Here is a 14,097-nt window from a genome sequence, read left to right on the forward strand (position 1 = left end):
TCCTTGTTATGCAACATGTGAGGTGAGAAGTTTTATTTTGCTCTATCTGGGCCCCATTTCATAAAAGATGCTAAAATAGCAACTCTTGCTGGAATGGCAACTTCCCACTGGATGGAAATGGAAACTGGATTCTAGTCGTAGGCACGAAAATTGCCATTCCTGCAAGACTTGCTGTCGTATCAAAATTTTATGAAATGGGGTCCTGATGACTGACCTACATTAGACTACTTTATTTTACTGAAAATGGCGCCAGAGCCCGTTTCGCGATTAAACGCTTCATCTCTGACCCTCTTTTCTTGAACTAGGACAAGACTTTCAGCGACCATGCAAACGACCACCACCACTTACCCGGCTCAGACGGTTGTCCTGCAGCAGCAGCCGCAGCCCGTCCGATACGTCGCCGTCCAGCAACAGCCGCAGCAGCGGTCGGACTTCAACGGGTCGGCGGGCCGGTCCACAGGCTGGATTCAGCTGTGCTGCGGTATCGGTTCGGTGATCGTGGCCATAGCTCAACTCATTCTCCCGACGTCGATCTCGTATGTCGCCTACGGCATATGGGCAGCCGTGCTGGTACGTCTGTCCGAAGCCTTAAGTTTGTGTTCATTGTGTATCACTTATCTTCGCAGGAGCCAAGGTCTACTTTACTTCTTGATCTAGGCTACTTAAATTCACAGCAGGCCTACACAGATAAAGGATGTACTTTACTTTATTATAACGTTGTATAATTGTAATGGTTTCGTGTAATAGTGAATAAAGTAAATGCTTAACTTTAATTGTATGTATGTTGGAAGTGAAATAAAATAAAATGAAATGCATTCAAGGATATACAGATGTAAACGACCATGAGTTAAAATTCAGTTTCCTACGTCATAAGGGCAGAAATAAAAGAAAGCAGAAATGAGGTTTGCGTTTGACTTAACCAGTCCTGACGTTTAACCTGACAGTCAGACACTCGCATGCTGAAGCCCTGAAATGTCCATGAGAGTCTTTAACATTCCCTTCGAAAATGCTGCTTAAATGGAAGCTAAAGCAAAAAATAAACATGAGGAAAGAGATGGAGTGACGAGTGATGCTTAGTGCAATCCTATTGGAAACTTATTTAGAAAAGCTCTTGGGCCTACTGGGATGGGTTTGGCTCGGCGTTAGTAGGGTGCCATTGTGTTAGAACTATGAGACTCTATACCAGCATACTCCAAATCGTGAAGATTAGGGGGGAAACAACAACAAAAATATTAGACAACGAAAACACCTGTGAAAACATTAGAAAACGATGAAAAGACGAAAGACACTTGTAAATGACAGTTTCACTCTATTAGACGTAACCGAGAAGTAAAAGAAACTAGAAGTGTGTTTGATTGATTTCTTCTGTTTGGTCATAATCATGCTTTATTGTCCTTAATTTTCTCACAGTTTTACATACCAGCTGGAATCCTCGGTATCGTCAGCGGCAACAAGAATACCTGCGTTGTAAGTTGGCTTTAATTCTTTTCTTCCTGCAATTACAATTATCAGTATGTGGTCTTCTCATCTCTTGTATTATCAGTAATACTGTGCACATACACTTTACGTCGTGATCTAAACGTTTTTCCTTATATCAATTGAATTTCATTTTTTTTTTGTTTCAATTCAATTTCAAATCAATACTCGGAGTCTTTCTGTATTCAACATAGCACACACATTAAATACCGTCATTTCCCGAAAACAAGACGTACTATTGGCATGTTAAAACGTAACTAACCGATACAACGTGCTAAAAACAGAATAAAAAAGACGTGTTGAATTAGAGCTATCCAGGACAAAAGAATAGACGGTAATACTGACTGCATCCTGATCGAATGGATATTGTAGCAGAATTGGGGTGTAGAAGGCTGTCTGTGAATAAGCAAATACAACGTGGCTTAGTTGAAGAGCTGACAACCTGAAATGTACGTTAAAGTAGATTTCCGGATGACTTTTAGATTTTAGCATTTGAACACCCATAAATTGTGCACACTGGGTACAGAGTTGCAGAATTTATTGATTGGGACGAAGAATAAGAATGTTTTCAAAATTCACTAAAAATCACAATGAACGAGGATGATGACATAGCAGCTTCACATAAAATTGCATGATTGGGGGCTCAGGGAAGCAGAAAAAAGGAGAAAGCACACATAGATTTTACGCAGGTGAAGTTACTGAGTAATGGTATTGTAACGGAATTACCTTGCTACATTACTGGAATAATTATGATAATGTGAGCCTCTTGTTTCATCATCATTGTTCAGTGTAACATGTCTTCCGTTTTTCAGAGTATTGGTTTATCTGCTCTAGGACCACAAATAATTCCACAAATCTATGCATGGCACTATTCGATTTATGTACTACATGGTTGGAAATTATACTAAGTGGTCTGGAAAGTCCCTTTGATATCGAAAAAGTAATGAAAAACAGGACAAAGGAAGAAGTGGACAAATAACATGAGGTATGATTTAGATCTTTCAAACAACAGCAGTAGTAGAAGATGGAATATGTGCGCTTCATGCTGCATGTTCTGTTTTTGTTGGGGCGGGGGGTAACTAATGTTCTCGGGAAGGTCACGTCTCCAACTTTTCACGAACTGACAATCACGTGCTAGAGGCACATTTTGAATGATCTCTTGAATGAGCTTTAATCCCGATATCAACGTTTCACATCCTTCTCGCTTCATATGGTTTGTTTTGTTTGTTGTTATTTTATTTTTCAATTTTCTCTTACAGATCGTTGGCTACATGGTGATGTCGATTCTATCTTCCATGATTGCTGTTGGAATGCTGATTACCGGAGCCGTAGGGGCCACTATCAGTAGCTACATCTACTGCGAATGGTACAATGACTACTGCGACCAATCACTTAGGGTATGCATGATACACTTCCGCTTTAATCGAACTGGTGTATTATGATGATTTTTCGTTTCGTTTCGTTTCGTTTATTTCATTTCCAACATAATATATGATTACAACATTTGAATACTGATATACTAATGATACAACAATGCAATGAAAAACAAACAGTGAACCATAATATATGATAAATTTTATAATTGGTCTGTCTTTACCCTCTTCTGCTTTGTCTCTTTCTCCAGTCGTGATGGGAAGTACCTGTATCCTAAATTCATCGATTTTGGTTCCAGCACTGAGTCATGAACACTTGTTGTATAAACAAGATGTCTACTTTGTTTGTTAGTCCTCCAGTATTCAATAAATATTTATGTGATGTCCTTTTTTAAGGATACTATTTAAGTTTGTCAACCTGTTCCATACAGAAACTGGTGGCTTGTGTATTAAGTCTATGGGGATTTCAGAATTCAGTATAATGATGTAAACTGGAGATGGATATTCCTTGCTCACAAGTGACCTCTGACCTTCTGACGTTTCATCTGACCCAATATTCTGTCACGTGACAGGATGCACGTGTGGCGGCAGACGCCATTCTCTCAATCCTGGGGTTCACCGAATTCATCGTGTCCATCGTCGGCTCGGCTTTCTGCTGTGGCGCCGTCTGCTGTTCAACCCAGACAACACAGCACACGACAGTGGTAAGCCGTTATCCACTTAGCAGTTTTCTGATTCGTGTTACACGAAACCTCTTTTTCTCCCACCCCCCCCCCCCCCTCTCTCTCTCTCTCTCTCTCTCTCTCTATCTTTCCCTCTCCCTACTCCTGTCTCTCTTTGCATGATTTTCTTATGTCTGTAGAGATCGACCATTGTCGACATACTGAAAGAACATTTTTTTTTTCTTTTATGGTAGGAACATGGCAGATGCCGGCAGGTGGCGATTCGGATGCGTGGGTCTATGTTATAGCGCCCTCTTGAATCCTTGGCCTGTTTTCCTTTAATCCCCATGTATCAAATTTAATACCAAGTAGAATGACGCAAGCAATCGGCACTATGAATGCTATTAACGCTCTGCATCTCGCGTCCATCACTCCCGAGCATTTGATTACCGTTCATGGGCGCATTTTATAGTGGCTATTCACTTTTTTGTGGCTGAAAGGAATGATATAGTTTTGGGTTGAGATGGGGCTTCAGGTTTACAACTATTTTTGTGACATAATGAGCAACCTCTGATGAAATATGAAAGCGCATACAATTCTAAGAGGAATTCAAAGTTTATGTGATGAAAATTGGTTTGGAAATGACTGAGGTATCCAGAAGCCAATTTGCGTCAAATGTACTTTGAATATCTCTTGGAAGTGTATGCTCTTTGACATTTTGTAAATGGTATCTTATTATCCTGCAAAATTTAAAATCTACATCCCTCATCTCAACCAGAACTATACAATCCCTTTAAAAGTGCTACCCCAACCAGGCTTCAAGAGTGCCAGTGAGAGTACAACAAACTAGAGGCTTAACAGGGGGAAATGGCGGAACTATTAAAACAGGAACTGATTGGTATATAACGTATATAAACGAATGTCCTTGACGAGGCTATTAACAAAATACGATAAAAAAGGTTAATCCACGTGTGTCATTCGCCTGTGCCAGCACGTGTGCGTAAGTGTGTGTAGCGTATGTTTATGTTGAAATTTTCGAAGCTAAAACGTTAATTCTTTTTTTCACAGGTATCTCACCATCAGCCGACGCCCATGGTTGTGACTACTGTTAATCCTGCGAGTAAGACATCTTTGTTGTTGGTTTTTCGTTTTCTTTTTTTATGCATTGGAAGTTTCAGTCACTGCTACAGAAAAAACAGTCCTTTAAAACAGGAACAATAATTGCACAATTGATAGGGATACTCTGTTTATTAGTAAACACTGCCTGATTGATTAGTACATAGACGTGCAAAAATACGCAGTTAGCAAAACACAGTTGATAAACGCCTCCGTTACGTATAAGATAGATTCAAACGTAGGGGTGCACGTCACGAGACTGACACCCACGAGTCACACAGACCACGAGTTATAGAGCTCACTAGTTGTACAGCCCATGAGCTATACAGCTCACGAGTCATACAGCCCATGAGTTCGACACCAAGCTAACAATTCCTACGAGACCCGTGTTGTACCTGTCGAACTCGTGGGCTGTTTTTACCTAGTGTTGAACTCATGGGCTAGATTATTTGCCTATATATTGTCGAACTCATGGGCTGTATGACTCGTGAGCTGTTTGACTCATGGACCTCTTTTCAATGTCGAACTCGTGGGCTGTATGACTTGTGGTTGTCGGTCTTGTGGGATGACCCCATTGTCCTCGGAAGTAATTGCCTTTGATACACTAGCACTGTGCACATACTGTCAATGAGGAAGCAAAGACCATACAAATATGGAAAAACGTGATATTCAGTTTCTTTGTTTGTGTGTCCTTTCCTTGAACGTTTTTACCTATATACCCTATTTTTTGTTGTTTTCTTTAAGCTCAATATGGACAGCCTCCTCCGTACAACCAGGCCCAGATGTACAACCCTCCACAGCCTCCTGTCTACCCGCAGCCGATGTACCAGCCGCAGGCTCCCTACAACCCCTCACTCCAGGTTGCTGTACCGGCTCCAATCCACTAAAACATACATGGAAAAAATACAAACACAAAACGATCAGTAACCCATCAGAAATCTTGGTGGATGTGGTCGATATTAAAGTTGATTTATTTAATTTCAATTTCCATGCGACACCACGTGAGAGAAGAATTGTGTACTTCGGATACTTTGCTAAAGGGGAATTCCAGTGCAAGTTAAAGTTAGTCTGAATATGAATAAAATGTTCATAGAAAAACAATGAAAATTTGAACAAAAATCGGATAAAAGATAAAAAAGTTATGACATTTTGAAGTTTTGTTAGTTTTTCAGGAAATAGTAACTGTTCTTGAACAGTCGATATGAATATACAAATAGTGAAGTAATGATGTCATCCCCTCACAACTTGGCGTATAGGTTGTACATACAATTGTTTTTTTAATAATTCCAGTTTTCCGTTCGAACGCAATATTGCGTTCCAGTCTCAAATCCTGAATCTAACTGATCATTGTTCAGAAGTTATTCAACCGGTTAATGACATCATGTTTACACCTTGATAACAGGAGCATTGAATTTTTGTCTGTTTCTGTACATGATCAATGGAATGATAATTACTGTGAACTGATGACAACATCAGCTCACTCTTTCGCATATTCATATAAACTGCTTTGCAGACATCAAAATATCACAATTTAATATCTTCCCTGATTTTTATCCAATTTTGATCATATTTTCATTGTTGTACTCGTAAGATGCTACTCTAACTTATCAGACTGATTTGTAACTGGGTTGGAATTCCTCTTCAGTATAGAATAAAAACAGACGAAAAGACAAGAGAGTTGTAAGAATTTCATCAATATCGCACTTAACGAAAAACAAAAACAAAAAACAAAATTGAGGGGATTTTGAAGTTTCAAATGTTTACATAAAAGTGGTGATTTCGCTGCAACTCCATATGCAAATTAGCCGATATTATGATTTAATGAACCTTAAACTGCCTCTTGGTTTTTGCCTAAAAATACAGTCAAACCTGTCAGTAGCGGCATTGTCTATAGCGGTCACCTGCCGTATGTGACCACTAAACACAATTCCCCCAAGAGAAAAGCCATGTTAACGACCCTATCTATTCATAGCGGCCACCGGTATACTACGGTCATTTTTTTTTTTCGTCTCCCTTGGGTGGCCGCTATAGACCGGTTTCACTGTATAACTTGAATGAAGTTTTGGTCGAAAATGGAACAGCACTGCTATAAATCAATGAGCAGACATAACGGAACAGCGACAACAACAACAACAACAACAACAACAACAACAAGGTGGTGGGAAGGGTACACATCTTTGATCTCGATTGCAATGAAACAAAAACAAAATGTTATATGATTGAACATTTCAGATTTTAAAATAAAAAACACTCTTTAATTGGCGAGCTCATGTTTGCCCTCTCATTTATTCAAATTTGCTAAATTTACTCTCTTTTTATCATGAACATGACGTGTGATTTTACTCTAAAAAATGTAAGGGATAATAATGATAATAATAATAATGATAATCATGATAATAATGATAATAAAAAACGACAATTATAATGAACAAATACATAAATAACACCTCGAAATAAGAATCGAGTGTCCGATGTTTTGGTTTTTTCTAGGATCTTTACCAAAAGGGTCGGTGTTGATGCAACTGGAGCGAAGATTATATGATGCTATGTATAAGCATAAGTTATAGAAAATGATGATGACAACTGTTAAAACTTTGATGATGCTGATAATCATTATGATACTCGCTTTCATTCTAAATAATCATCATCGTTCATTTTTTATTTTTTGAAATCTCACTGTCAGGATCCTTATCGAGCTAACTACTTTTATAATTGTTCATTATCACCATGCAATTTTACGATTATGATAAGAACTAATAGTGATAAAACTCACTAATGTTATCACCATTATCGTCATAATTATGTTAATATATATATCATTTTCTTAAAATCCTCACTTTTGGTACTATAAATCGCGATGTATATTATATAGTGACGATTATGCCACGTTGTGCCACATCAAATATCAACCTGTTTTTGCACGATGCATGCGACTACGTGAGCAGGAAGGCCAATTAACTCATGGACCTTAACTGTAGGTTCACGATTAACTTAACTAGATAGTCGAACGAAACTGGAGACATTGTATTTTTTTAAAAATCCTCCTTTGCTGATAGAAGGTGCACCACCTTTCCTTCGATCTGTCATATTTCATATCGAGACTTGTCATCATAGTTAGTAAAATATTTTGCCGTGTTATGCTTTTTGAACGTTCTCAATATTTGCTCATATATTGTTGGTTTGTAAATTTTGGTGAAATTATCCCAGCTGATGGCATTCTCACTTTTCGTCTGCACAATATGACGTAGACAAGAATTTGAATCATACTCTTATTGGGAAAACTTAATGGAAGTATGGCTGCCTATCTACCTACATGCATTTGTTATACGTTGAGGAGCATGTCCTCTAGATTGTTGGAGTTAGGTATGCAGATGTGAATTTACTGTTGTGTAAATGTCGTGTTAGCTGGTTGCGGGTTAAATTAATGTCCCATAAATTGACAGATTAAGCTTTCCGTTACAGTCTAAACTTTTCAAGTGCAGCAAGGGGTATTCCTTGTCCTCTCTTTTCATTTTTAATTCTTTGATTGCGCATGTATAAATGTATTGCGATATGACAGAGCGTTTTCTATTTTTTCTTTCAAATACATTGAAAACATAATTATATGTATTTCGCGTAACACAAATTGATGTAAATCAGCACCAATGTCGGGTTAGACGAGGTTGGCCTGGAAACAATATTCATGAGCTATATCTGTCCCTGTATCATATGATAAAATATCATACTCTGAGGGACGTTCATTAGATTGGTGCCTGCAATGGCTAGCATACATAAAGAATTTTACACTTCAGGTTTTATGGGACTTGACTATTTCAGGCTAGCTAAAAGCTGTTTACGTTATTGACGTAAGCAAGCCACAAGCATGACGAGCATGACGAGGTAGTGACTAAAGATCTTTTTCTTTTAATTACAGCTGAATTTTGTGCACATTGAGGGAATGAATATGATTGAAAAAATATGTCTTTCAACAAAGTATATGACATTTAGGCTTAAATCAATATTGTGCATATACACAGTACTTTACTTCACCTGAAAAAAAAAAAAAACTAAAAGAGGCTTTTGTAACAATTTAAACAGTACTTATTTTCTGAGCCATACAGAAGTGTCATTTATCTTACTTTAGTAATGTGTTAATGTAGTGACAATGTGTGATAATGATAATTGATAATAGTTATGACAGCAATGAAAATCCAGGGCCATATTTTGTGCCGTCTATCGAAAGGAAATCATTCCAAGACTCCTTAATGGCCTAAATGTACAAAGAACGAAGAAGAGAGAAAATACAGCAAACTACACCAACAAAAAATGCATAACGGGAATGATCAACTTATCTGACCTATATGTTTGTTTTTTTTATAAAAATAAAAACTGTCCACAGGTTACACTAAATGAGTAAACGAATATGCACGAATTCATTCTTAAGATTAATACTATATCTATTGTTATTTCCATTACTGTGACCATCAACAACTCTTCACGTATTGCTGTTGTTGTTTTTTTTAACTGAAGTAATTGTACATAACGATGAGATTGTAGAAGGTAGTTGGTTTGTTTCTACTTCACCTACTGTCTACTTTTATGCAATTTGGTCCTATTTTTCCTTCGCCATCATCTTCAAAGGAATAAGTACTCAGATATTTTCGAATTACAAACTTCAATTTTATTCTCACATGCTGTGCTTTGTATCAAATCTTTACTTGATAATGCTGTGTTTGATGATTGCGAAATAAAATTTTGAGAGATATTAAAACAATCATGTTTGGGTGTTCATTGGTATTTGTAGTCAGTGTGGGCATAACCTAATACTCTGTGAATTAACTGCTTCCCCTCAGTCTGTATGTGTATAATTACACAAGCACACATAAACACACACACACACACACACACACACATATATATATATATATATATATATATACATATATAATATATATACACATTTACATATGCATATATAATATATAGATATATTTATATATTATATATGCATAATATGTAAATGTGTATATATATTATATATGTGTACATATATATAATGTACACATATATAATATATATACACACATTTACATATGCATATATAATATATAAATATATATATACTATATATATATACATATATATATATATATATATATATATATACTATATTCATACATGTGTATGTGTGGGTGTGTGTGCATGTGTCTTTATTGTGAGTTGTATGTATGTATGTATGTATTGTTACGAATCCTGTTGAGACATAATTCACGATATAGCATTTACATCATATGTTCCGTATATTCCATTTTTATTCCATTTTTGTTCATTCATCTTTATGTATTGTATCGATTTACATTTGAATTAATGTTGAAAGTAAACTGAGGCTCTATATCATGTCTGCTTCTCGTCCTCGCTCTATCCTTGTTCTTTTCGTCCTTGCTCGACGATCGGCCTCTGTCATCGTGCCATCCTTGCTACTTTACTTTCTCCTGCTTCTCGTTTTCTGCTGGCTGTTATTTCTCCCCCACGCTTTCTTTTCATTTCTGCTCGCTTGCACTTTCGTCTCACCTTCCCTCGAGATTTCTCTGACTCTGCAACTTCCGCGTCCGCGAGCAGTGGCCTCGTGTCGTAAAAAGCAAGGACGCCGCATGCGACCTCGCTCTTACGTAACGAAAGGACGCGTCCGCATGCGACCTCGCTCTTACGTAACGAAGGGACGCGTCCGTATGCGACCCCAGCTAAGGACAGGGTCGCGTGAGGACAGGGACACGTAAGGCCACGCCCTCGTCCTCACAATGATGGACGGCGACAGCTGGCCGCAAGGTCAGATTGCTCTCTCCCAGCAAGGCCACTCTCGCGGCCGCTAACAGGTGACCTCAGTATAAATAGACTTGTTTATGCCTAGTTGAGGAGTCTTTTCGTTTAGGAGTTTCAGCATGTAGATCAATAAGTTTTGTTCGTTGTAATGTTCGTGGTGGAAATAACTTTCTTCACAAATAAATTGGACAAACTCCATATGATGCCTCCTGTGGTCTTTGTGACTTGTGACTCTAATACTTCTTGTTTCGCAATACCTTACAATTAATTACATAATTTCCAGTACACTGGCTAAACCGTAGGCACGCTTACTAACCACATAACGGATTTTGAGGAGAGTAAGCGAGGAACGGAAGCCAAGTATCCTCAGCTTACCAATCGCCCTCTCCACACCAAAATTTCGTTACACTGGTGGCAGCGGTGGGATTCCTTGAACTTCAACACGTGCCTCTATTAATTTTCAATTTTAAATCAAATTTCTGAGACTCGAACTATGGCTCGGAGGAAACTTAGGAAAGCGGAGATGGAGCAGGAAATCAAACGTCTCGAGAGCGAGTTGGAAGAAGCCAACAAACACCTACCGCACGACTACGAACACGAGTTCGAACACGACCGGCATCAAGCCAGAGAGACTGACAAGCAAAGGACCCGGGCGGCTTCCACGCGTGTGACTGTTAGCCTCCCCCCGCAAGAACATTACGATGGACAAGGCAGACCGTGGGAGGGTTTCATCTTCTCGTTTCGCAGCCTAGCTCAAGCATGTCAGTGGGACGAGAGGGAACAGCGTTTTCGCCTGTTAGCGTGTCTTCGTGGAGACGCTGCGGACTTTGCATTTCAACAGCTGAGCGCGGAGGTGGTCAACGACCTCGACAAGCTCATCGCAGCACTGGAGAGCCGGTTCGCTGCACGAAAGACCCCAACGGCTTTTGTTTCGCAACTCGAATCACGTCGGCTTGGGCCAAAGGAGACAATTTCCGATTACGCGGCGGACATCCGACGGCTGACAACCTTTGGCTATCCAACCGCGGATGCTGCGACCATGGAGATGATTGCCACACGGCACTTTTTGCGAGGGCTAGGGGACAACTCAATGTCGATGACGATTGGTATGCAGGAGCCAACGACTCTGCAGGAGGCTAGGGATATAGCCGAAAGATACCACCACCTGCGGGAGGAGGCCGTCAGAAACACATCTCGCGGTGGAATACGTTCAGTGTCGTCATCGGGGTCGACATCGGTCTCGGAGGAGAAATTAGTTAACCTAATGTCGACCCTCGAGACCCGAATCACGCAGCTATCTGAGGAAATACGAACCCAATTTCGACAAGGAAATAATGACTCCCGCCAATACCAGGGACAGCCCCGTGATCGACCTCGGCCTCGATCGACTCCTCTCCGCTGCTATGAATGTCAAGAGCTAGGGCATTTCGCTAGAAATTGCCCCTATCGACGGTACTCTCCACGAGACAACATGCCCCAACAATTCAACCCCGCTCCTTCTCCGTCGAATATCACCACTCAGGGGCAAGGAATGCCGCAGTGGATGTCGCAGCCGCTACCGTCATCGTCAATACCTCCGCATCACCAACAGTTCCTGCATCAGCAATCGCATGGCCCATCCCAAGTTCCCCGGCAGGCACGCCAGCAGCAGTCGTCAAGTGGCCAACCAGCCAGCATGGATCGCTCATCGGGAAACTGATGTCGGGCGGCTTCGTCGACCAGGGCCCCGCCCGAACTAGTGAAAACGCACCTAGGATTATACGTGTTAATGAAAGTACAGGAATAACTGCCTACATTAATGCAGATGTTAATGGTGTTGTGTGCAAATTGTTGGTCGATTCCGGAGCGGCAGTAACGATTATTTCAAGGAAAATTTATGAACAAATGCCGGAAGATTCCCGCCCAGATTTGCGTCCCCCATCCGAACATATCCAGCTGCAGGCCGCGGATGAGGGGCTGCTGACAGTACACGGAATAATAAAAGTAAGTGTAAATATCAAAAGGGACCAGTTTACCTGGGATGCATATGTAGTTGATGTGTATGATGATGGCCTGTTGGGCTTCGACTTTTTGCATCATTTTGACTGTGTGTTGGAAGCTCGTCATGGACTTCGAATTAATGACTGTTTGTACCCAATAGAACTCACAAATGACAGTGGTAATCATGCTGTATATGTTAAACATGCCGTGACAATTCCCCCCAAATCAGAGTTCATTGTCCCGGGGGTTATCGATGAATTACATCGTTTTCAAATGTCGCTAGCGATAATTGAGCCCATTCCGAAAGCAAGTGATAGACACAACCTCAATGTCGCGACATGCCTAGTGGATGTTACCCGGGATGACATCGATATTCCCATACGTGTCGTTAATTTGACGGACAACGAAATTAATTTGCACGAGGGCACGCGGATAGCCACCGCGGATAGCATTGATGAATTTCATGAATTTTATGATCGTGAGGACAGTACCCAGAGACGCGTTAATGTTGGTATTAGTAATGTGAAAACGAGTACAGCTCTAAATAGTGAAAGCACGAGCGAATGGTCGGATGATTTATTGAGTTTATACGACCGTTCGTGTGAACATGTTGATTTGCATGACAAAGACAAACTTTTCAAATTGTTTGAGAAGCACAAATCAATATTTGCAAATTCACCTACGGATCTCGGACGTACTTCTATCGTTCAACATTCCATTGACACAGGGGACGCCAAGCCCATAAAGCAGCGTCCGCGACGTCCACCTCGTGCCTTCGTGGACGAAGAAGACAAAATAATTGAAACTCAACTAAAGGCTGGCATCATTAAGGAGTCAACCAGTGCCTGGTCGAGCCCTTTGGTATACGTCAAAAAGCGCGATGGGACAACACGGCCTTGTGTCGACTACCGAAAGCTAAATGAAGTTACCCGGAAGGATGCCTACCCCCTCCCCCGGATTGAGGACTGTCTTGATTGCTTGGGCGGCGCCAAAATATTTTCAACCCTCGATCTTCAATCCGGGTACTGGCAGGTCGAGATAAAGGAGGAAGACAGGCCAAAAACTGCATTCAGTACCCGGAGTGGCCATTATGAATATGTAACTATGCCTTTTGGTCTATGTAATGCCCCCAGCACCTTTGAGCGGGCCATGGAGCTCGTTATGAAGGGACTCCAGTGGCGTACCCTAATTCTCTATTTGGACGACATAATTGTGATGAGCTCAACATTTGAGGAACACATTCAGCGTTTGGATGAAGTACTTTATCGCCTTGGAAATGCCGGCCTTAAACTAAAACCAAGCAAGTGTCACATGTTTCGATCCGAAGTCGCGTACCTGGGCCACATCGTGAGCGAGGTCGGCATCAAGCCTGACCCCGAAAAGGTTGATCGGCTACGAATCTGGCCTACACCAGCATCAGTGAGTGAAGTAAGATCTTTCCTAGGACTGTGTTCTTATTACCGCCGATTCATTCGTGGATTCGCGACAATCGCCGCTCCCCTGAACAAGCTGTTGGAAAAATCAAGCGAATTTGAATGGAATGACAGATGCGAAGATGCATTTAATCAATTGAAAATTGCGCTCACGAGTGACAGCGTCATGGCTTATCCGAATGATCACGGGGCATACATTCTTGATACGGACGCCTCAGCATCAGGAATAGGCGCCGTGTTGTCGCAAATACAATGGGA

At 40.6% G+C, this 14,097-nt stretch overlaps 1 protein-coding gene across 1 annotated transcript; it reads left to right on the plus strand.

Annotated features, from left to right (window-relative positions):
* The first annotated feature begins 324 nt into the window (after positions 1-324).
* On the plus strand, positions 325-9,374 carry LOC139736982 (uncharacterized). The gene is made up of 6 exons (XM_071647655.1): positions 325-570; positions 1,411-1,467; positions 2,736-2,873; positions 3,422-3,553; positions 4,580-4,631; positions 5,372-9,374. The coding sequence occupies exons 1-6, from the start codon at positions 325-327 to the stop codon at positions 5,512-5,514; spliced, it is 768 nt and encodes a 255-aa protein (XP_071503756.1). The 3' UTR covers positions 5,515-9,374.
* Positions 9,375-14,097: the final 4,723 nt, after the last annotated feature.

This window comes from Diadema antillarum, unplaced genomic scaffold (assembly GCF_040938485.1).
Source record: "Diadema antillarum isolate AM-2024a unplaced genomic scaffold, OU_Dant_1.0 seq00000675_RagTag, whole genome shotgun sequence".
Lineage (NCBI taxonomy): Eukaryota > Metazoa > Echinodermata > Echinoidea > Diadematoida > Diadematidae > Diadema > Diadema antillarum.

Excerpts from the sequence above, each read along its gene's own strand:
- LOC139736982 (XM_071647655.1), top strand. The coding sequence starts at position 325 with ATGCAAACGACCACCACCACTTACCCGGCTCAGACGGTTGTCCTGCAG. Across the intron at positions 2,874-3,421 it reads ACTGCGACCAATCACTTAGG|GATGCACGTGTGGCGGCAGA; the intron begins GTATGCATGATA and ends GTCACGTGACAG. Across the intron at positions 3,554-4,579 it reads CAACACAGCACACGACAGTG|GTATCTCACCATCAGCCGAC; the intron begins GTAAGCCGTTAT and ends TTTTTTTCACAG.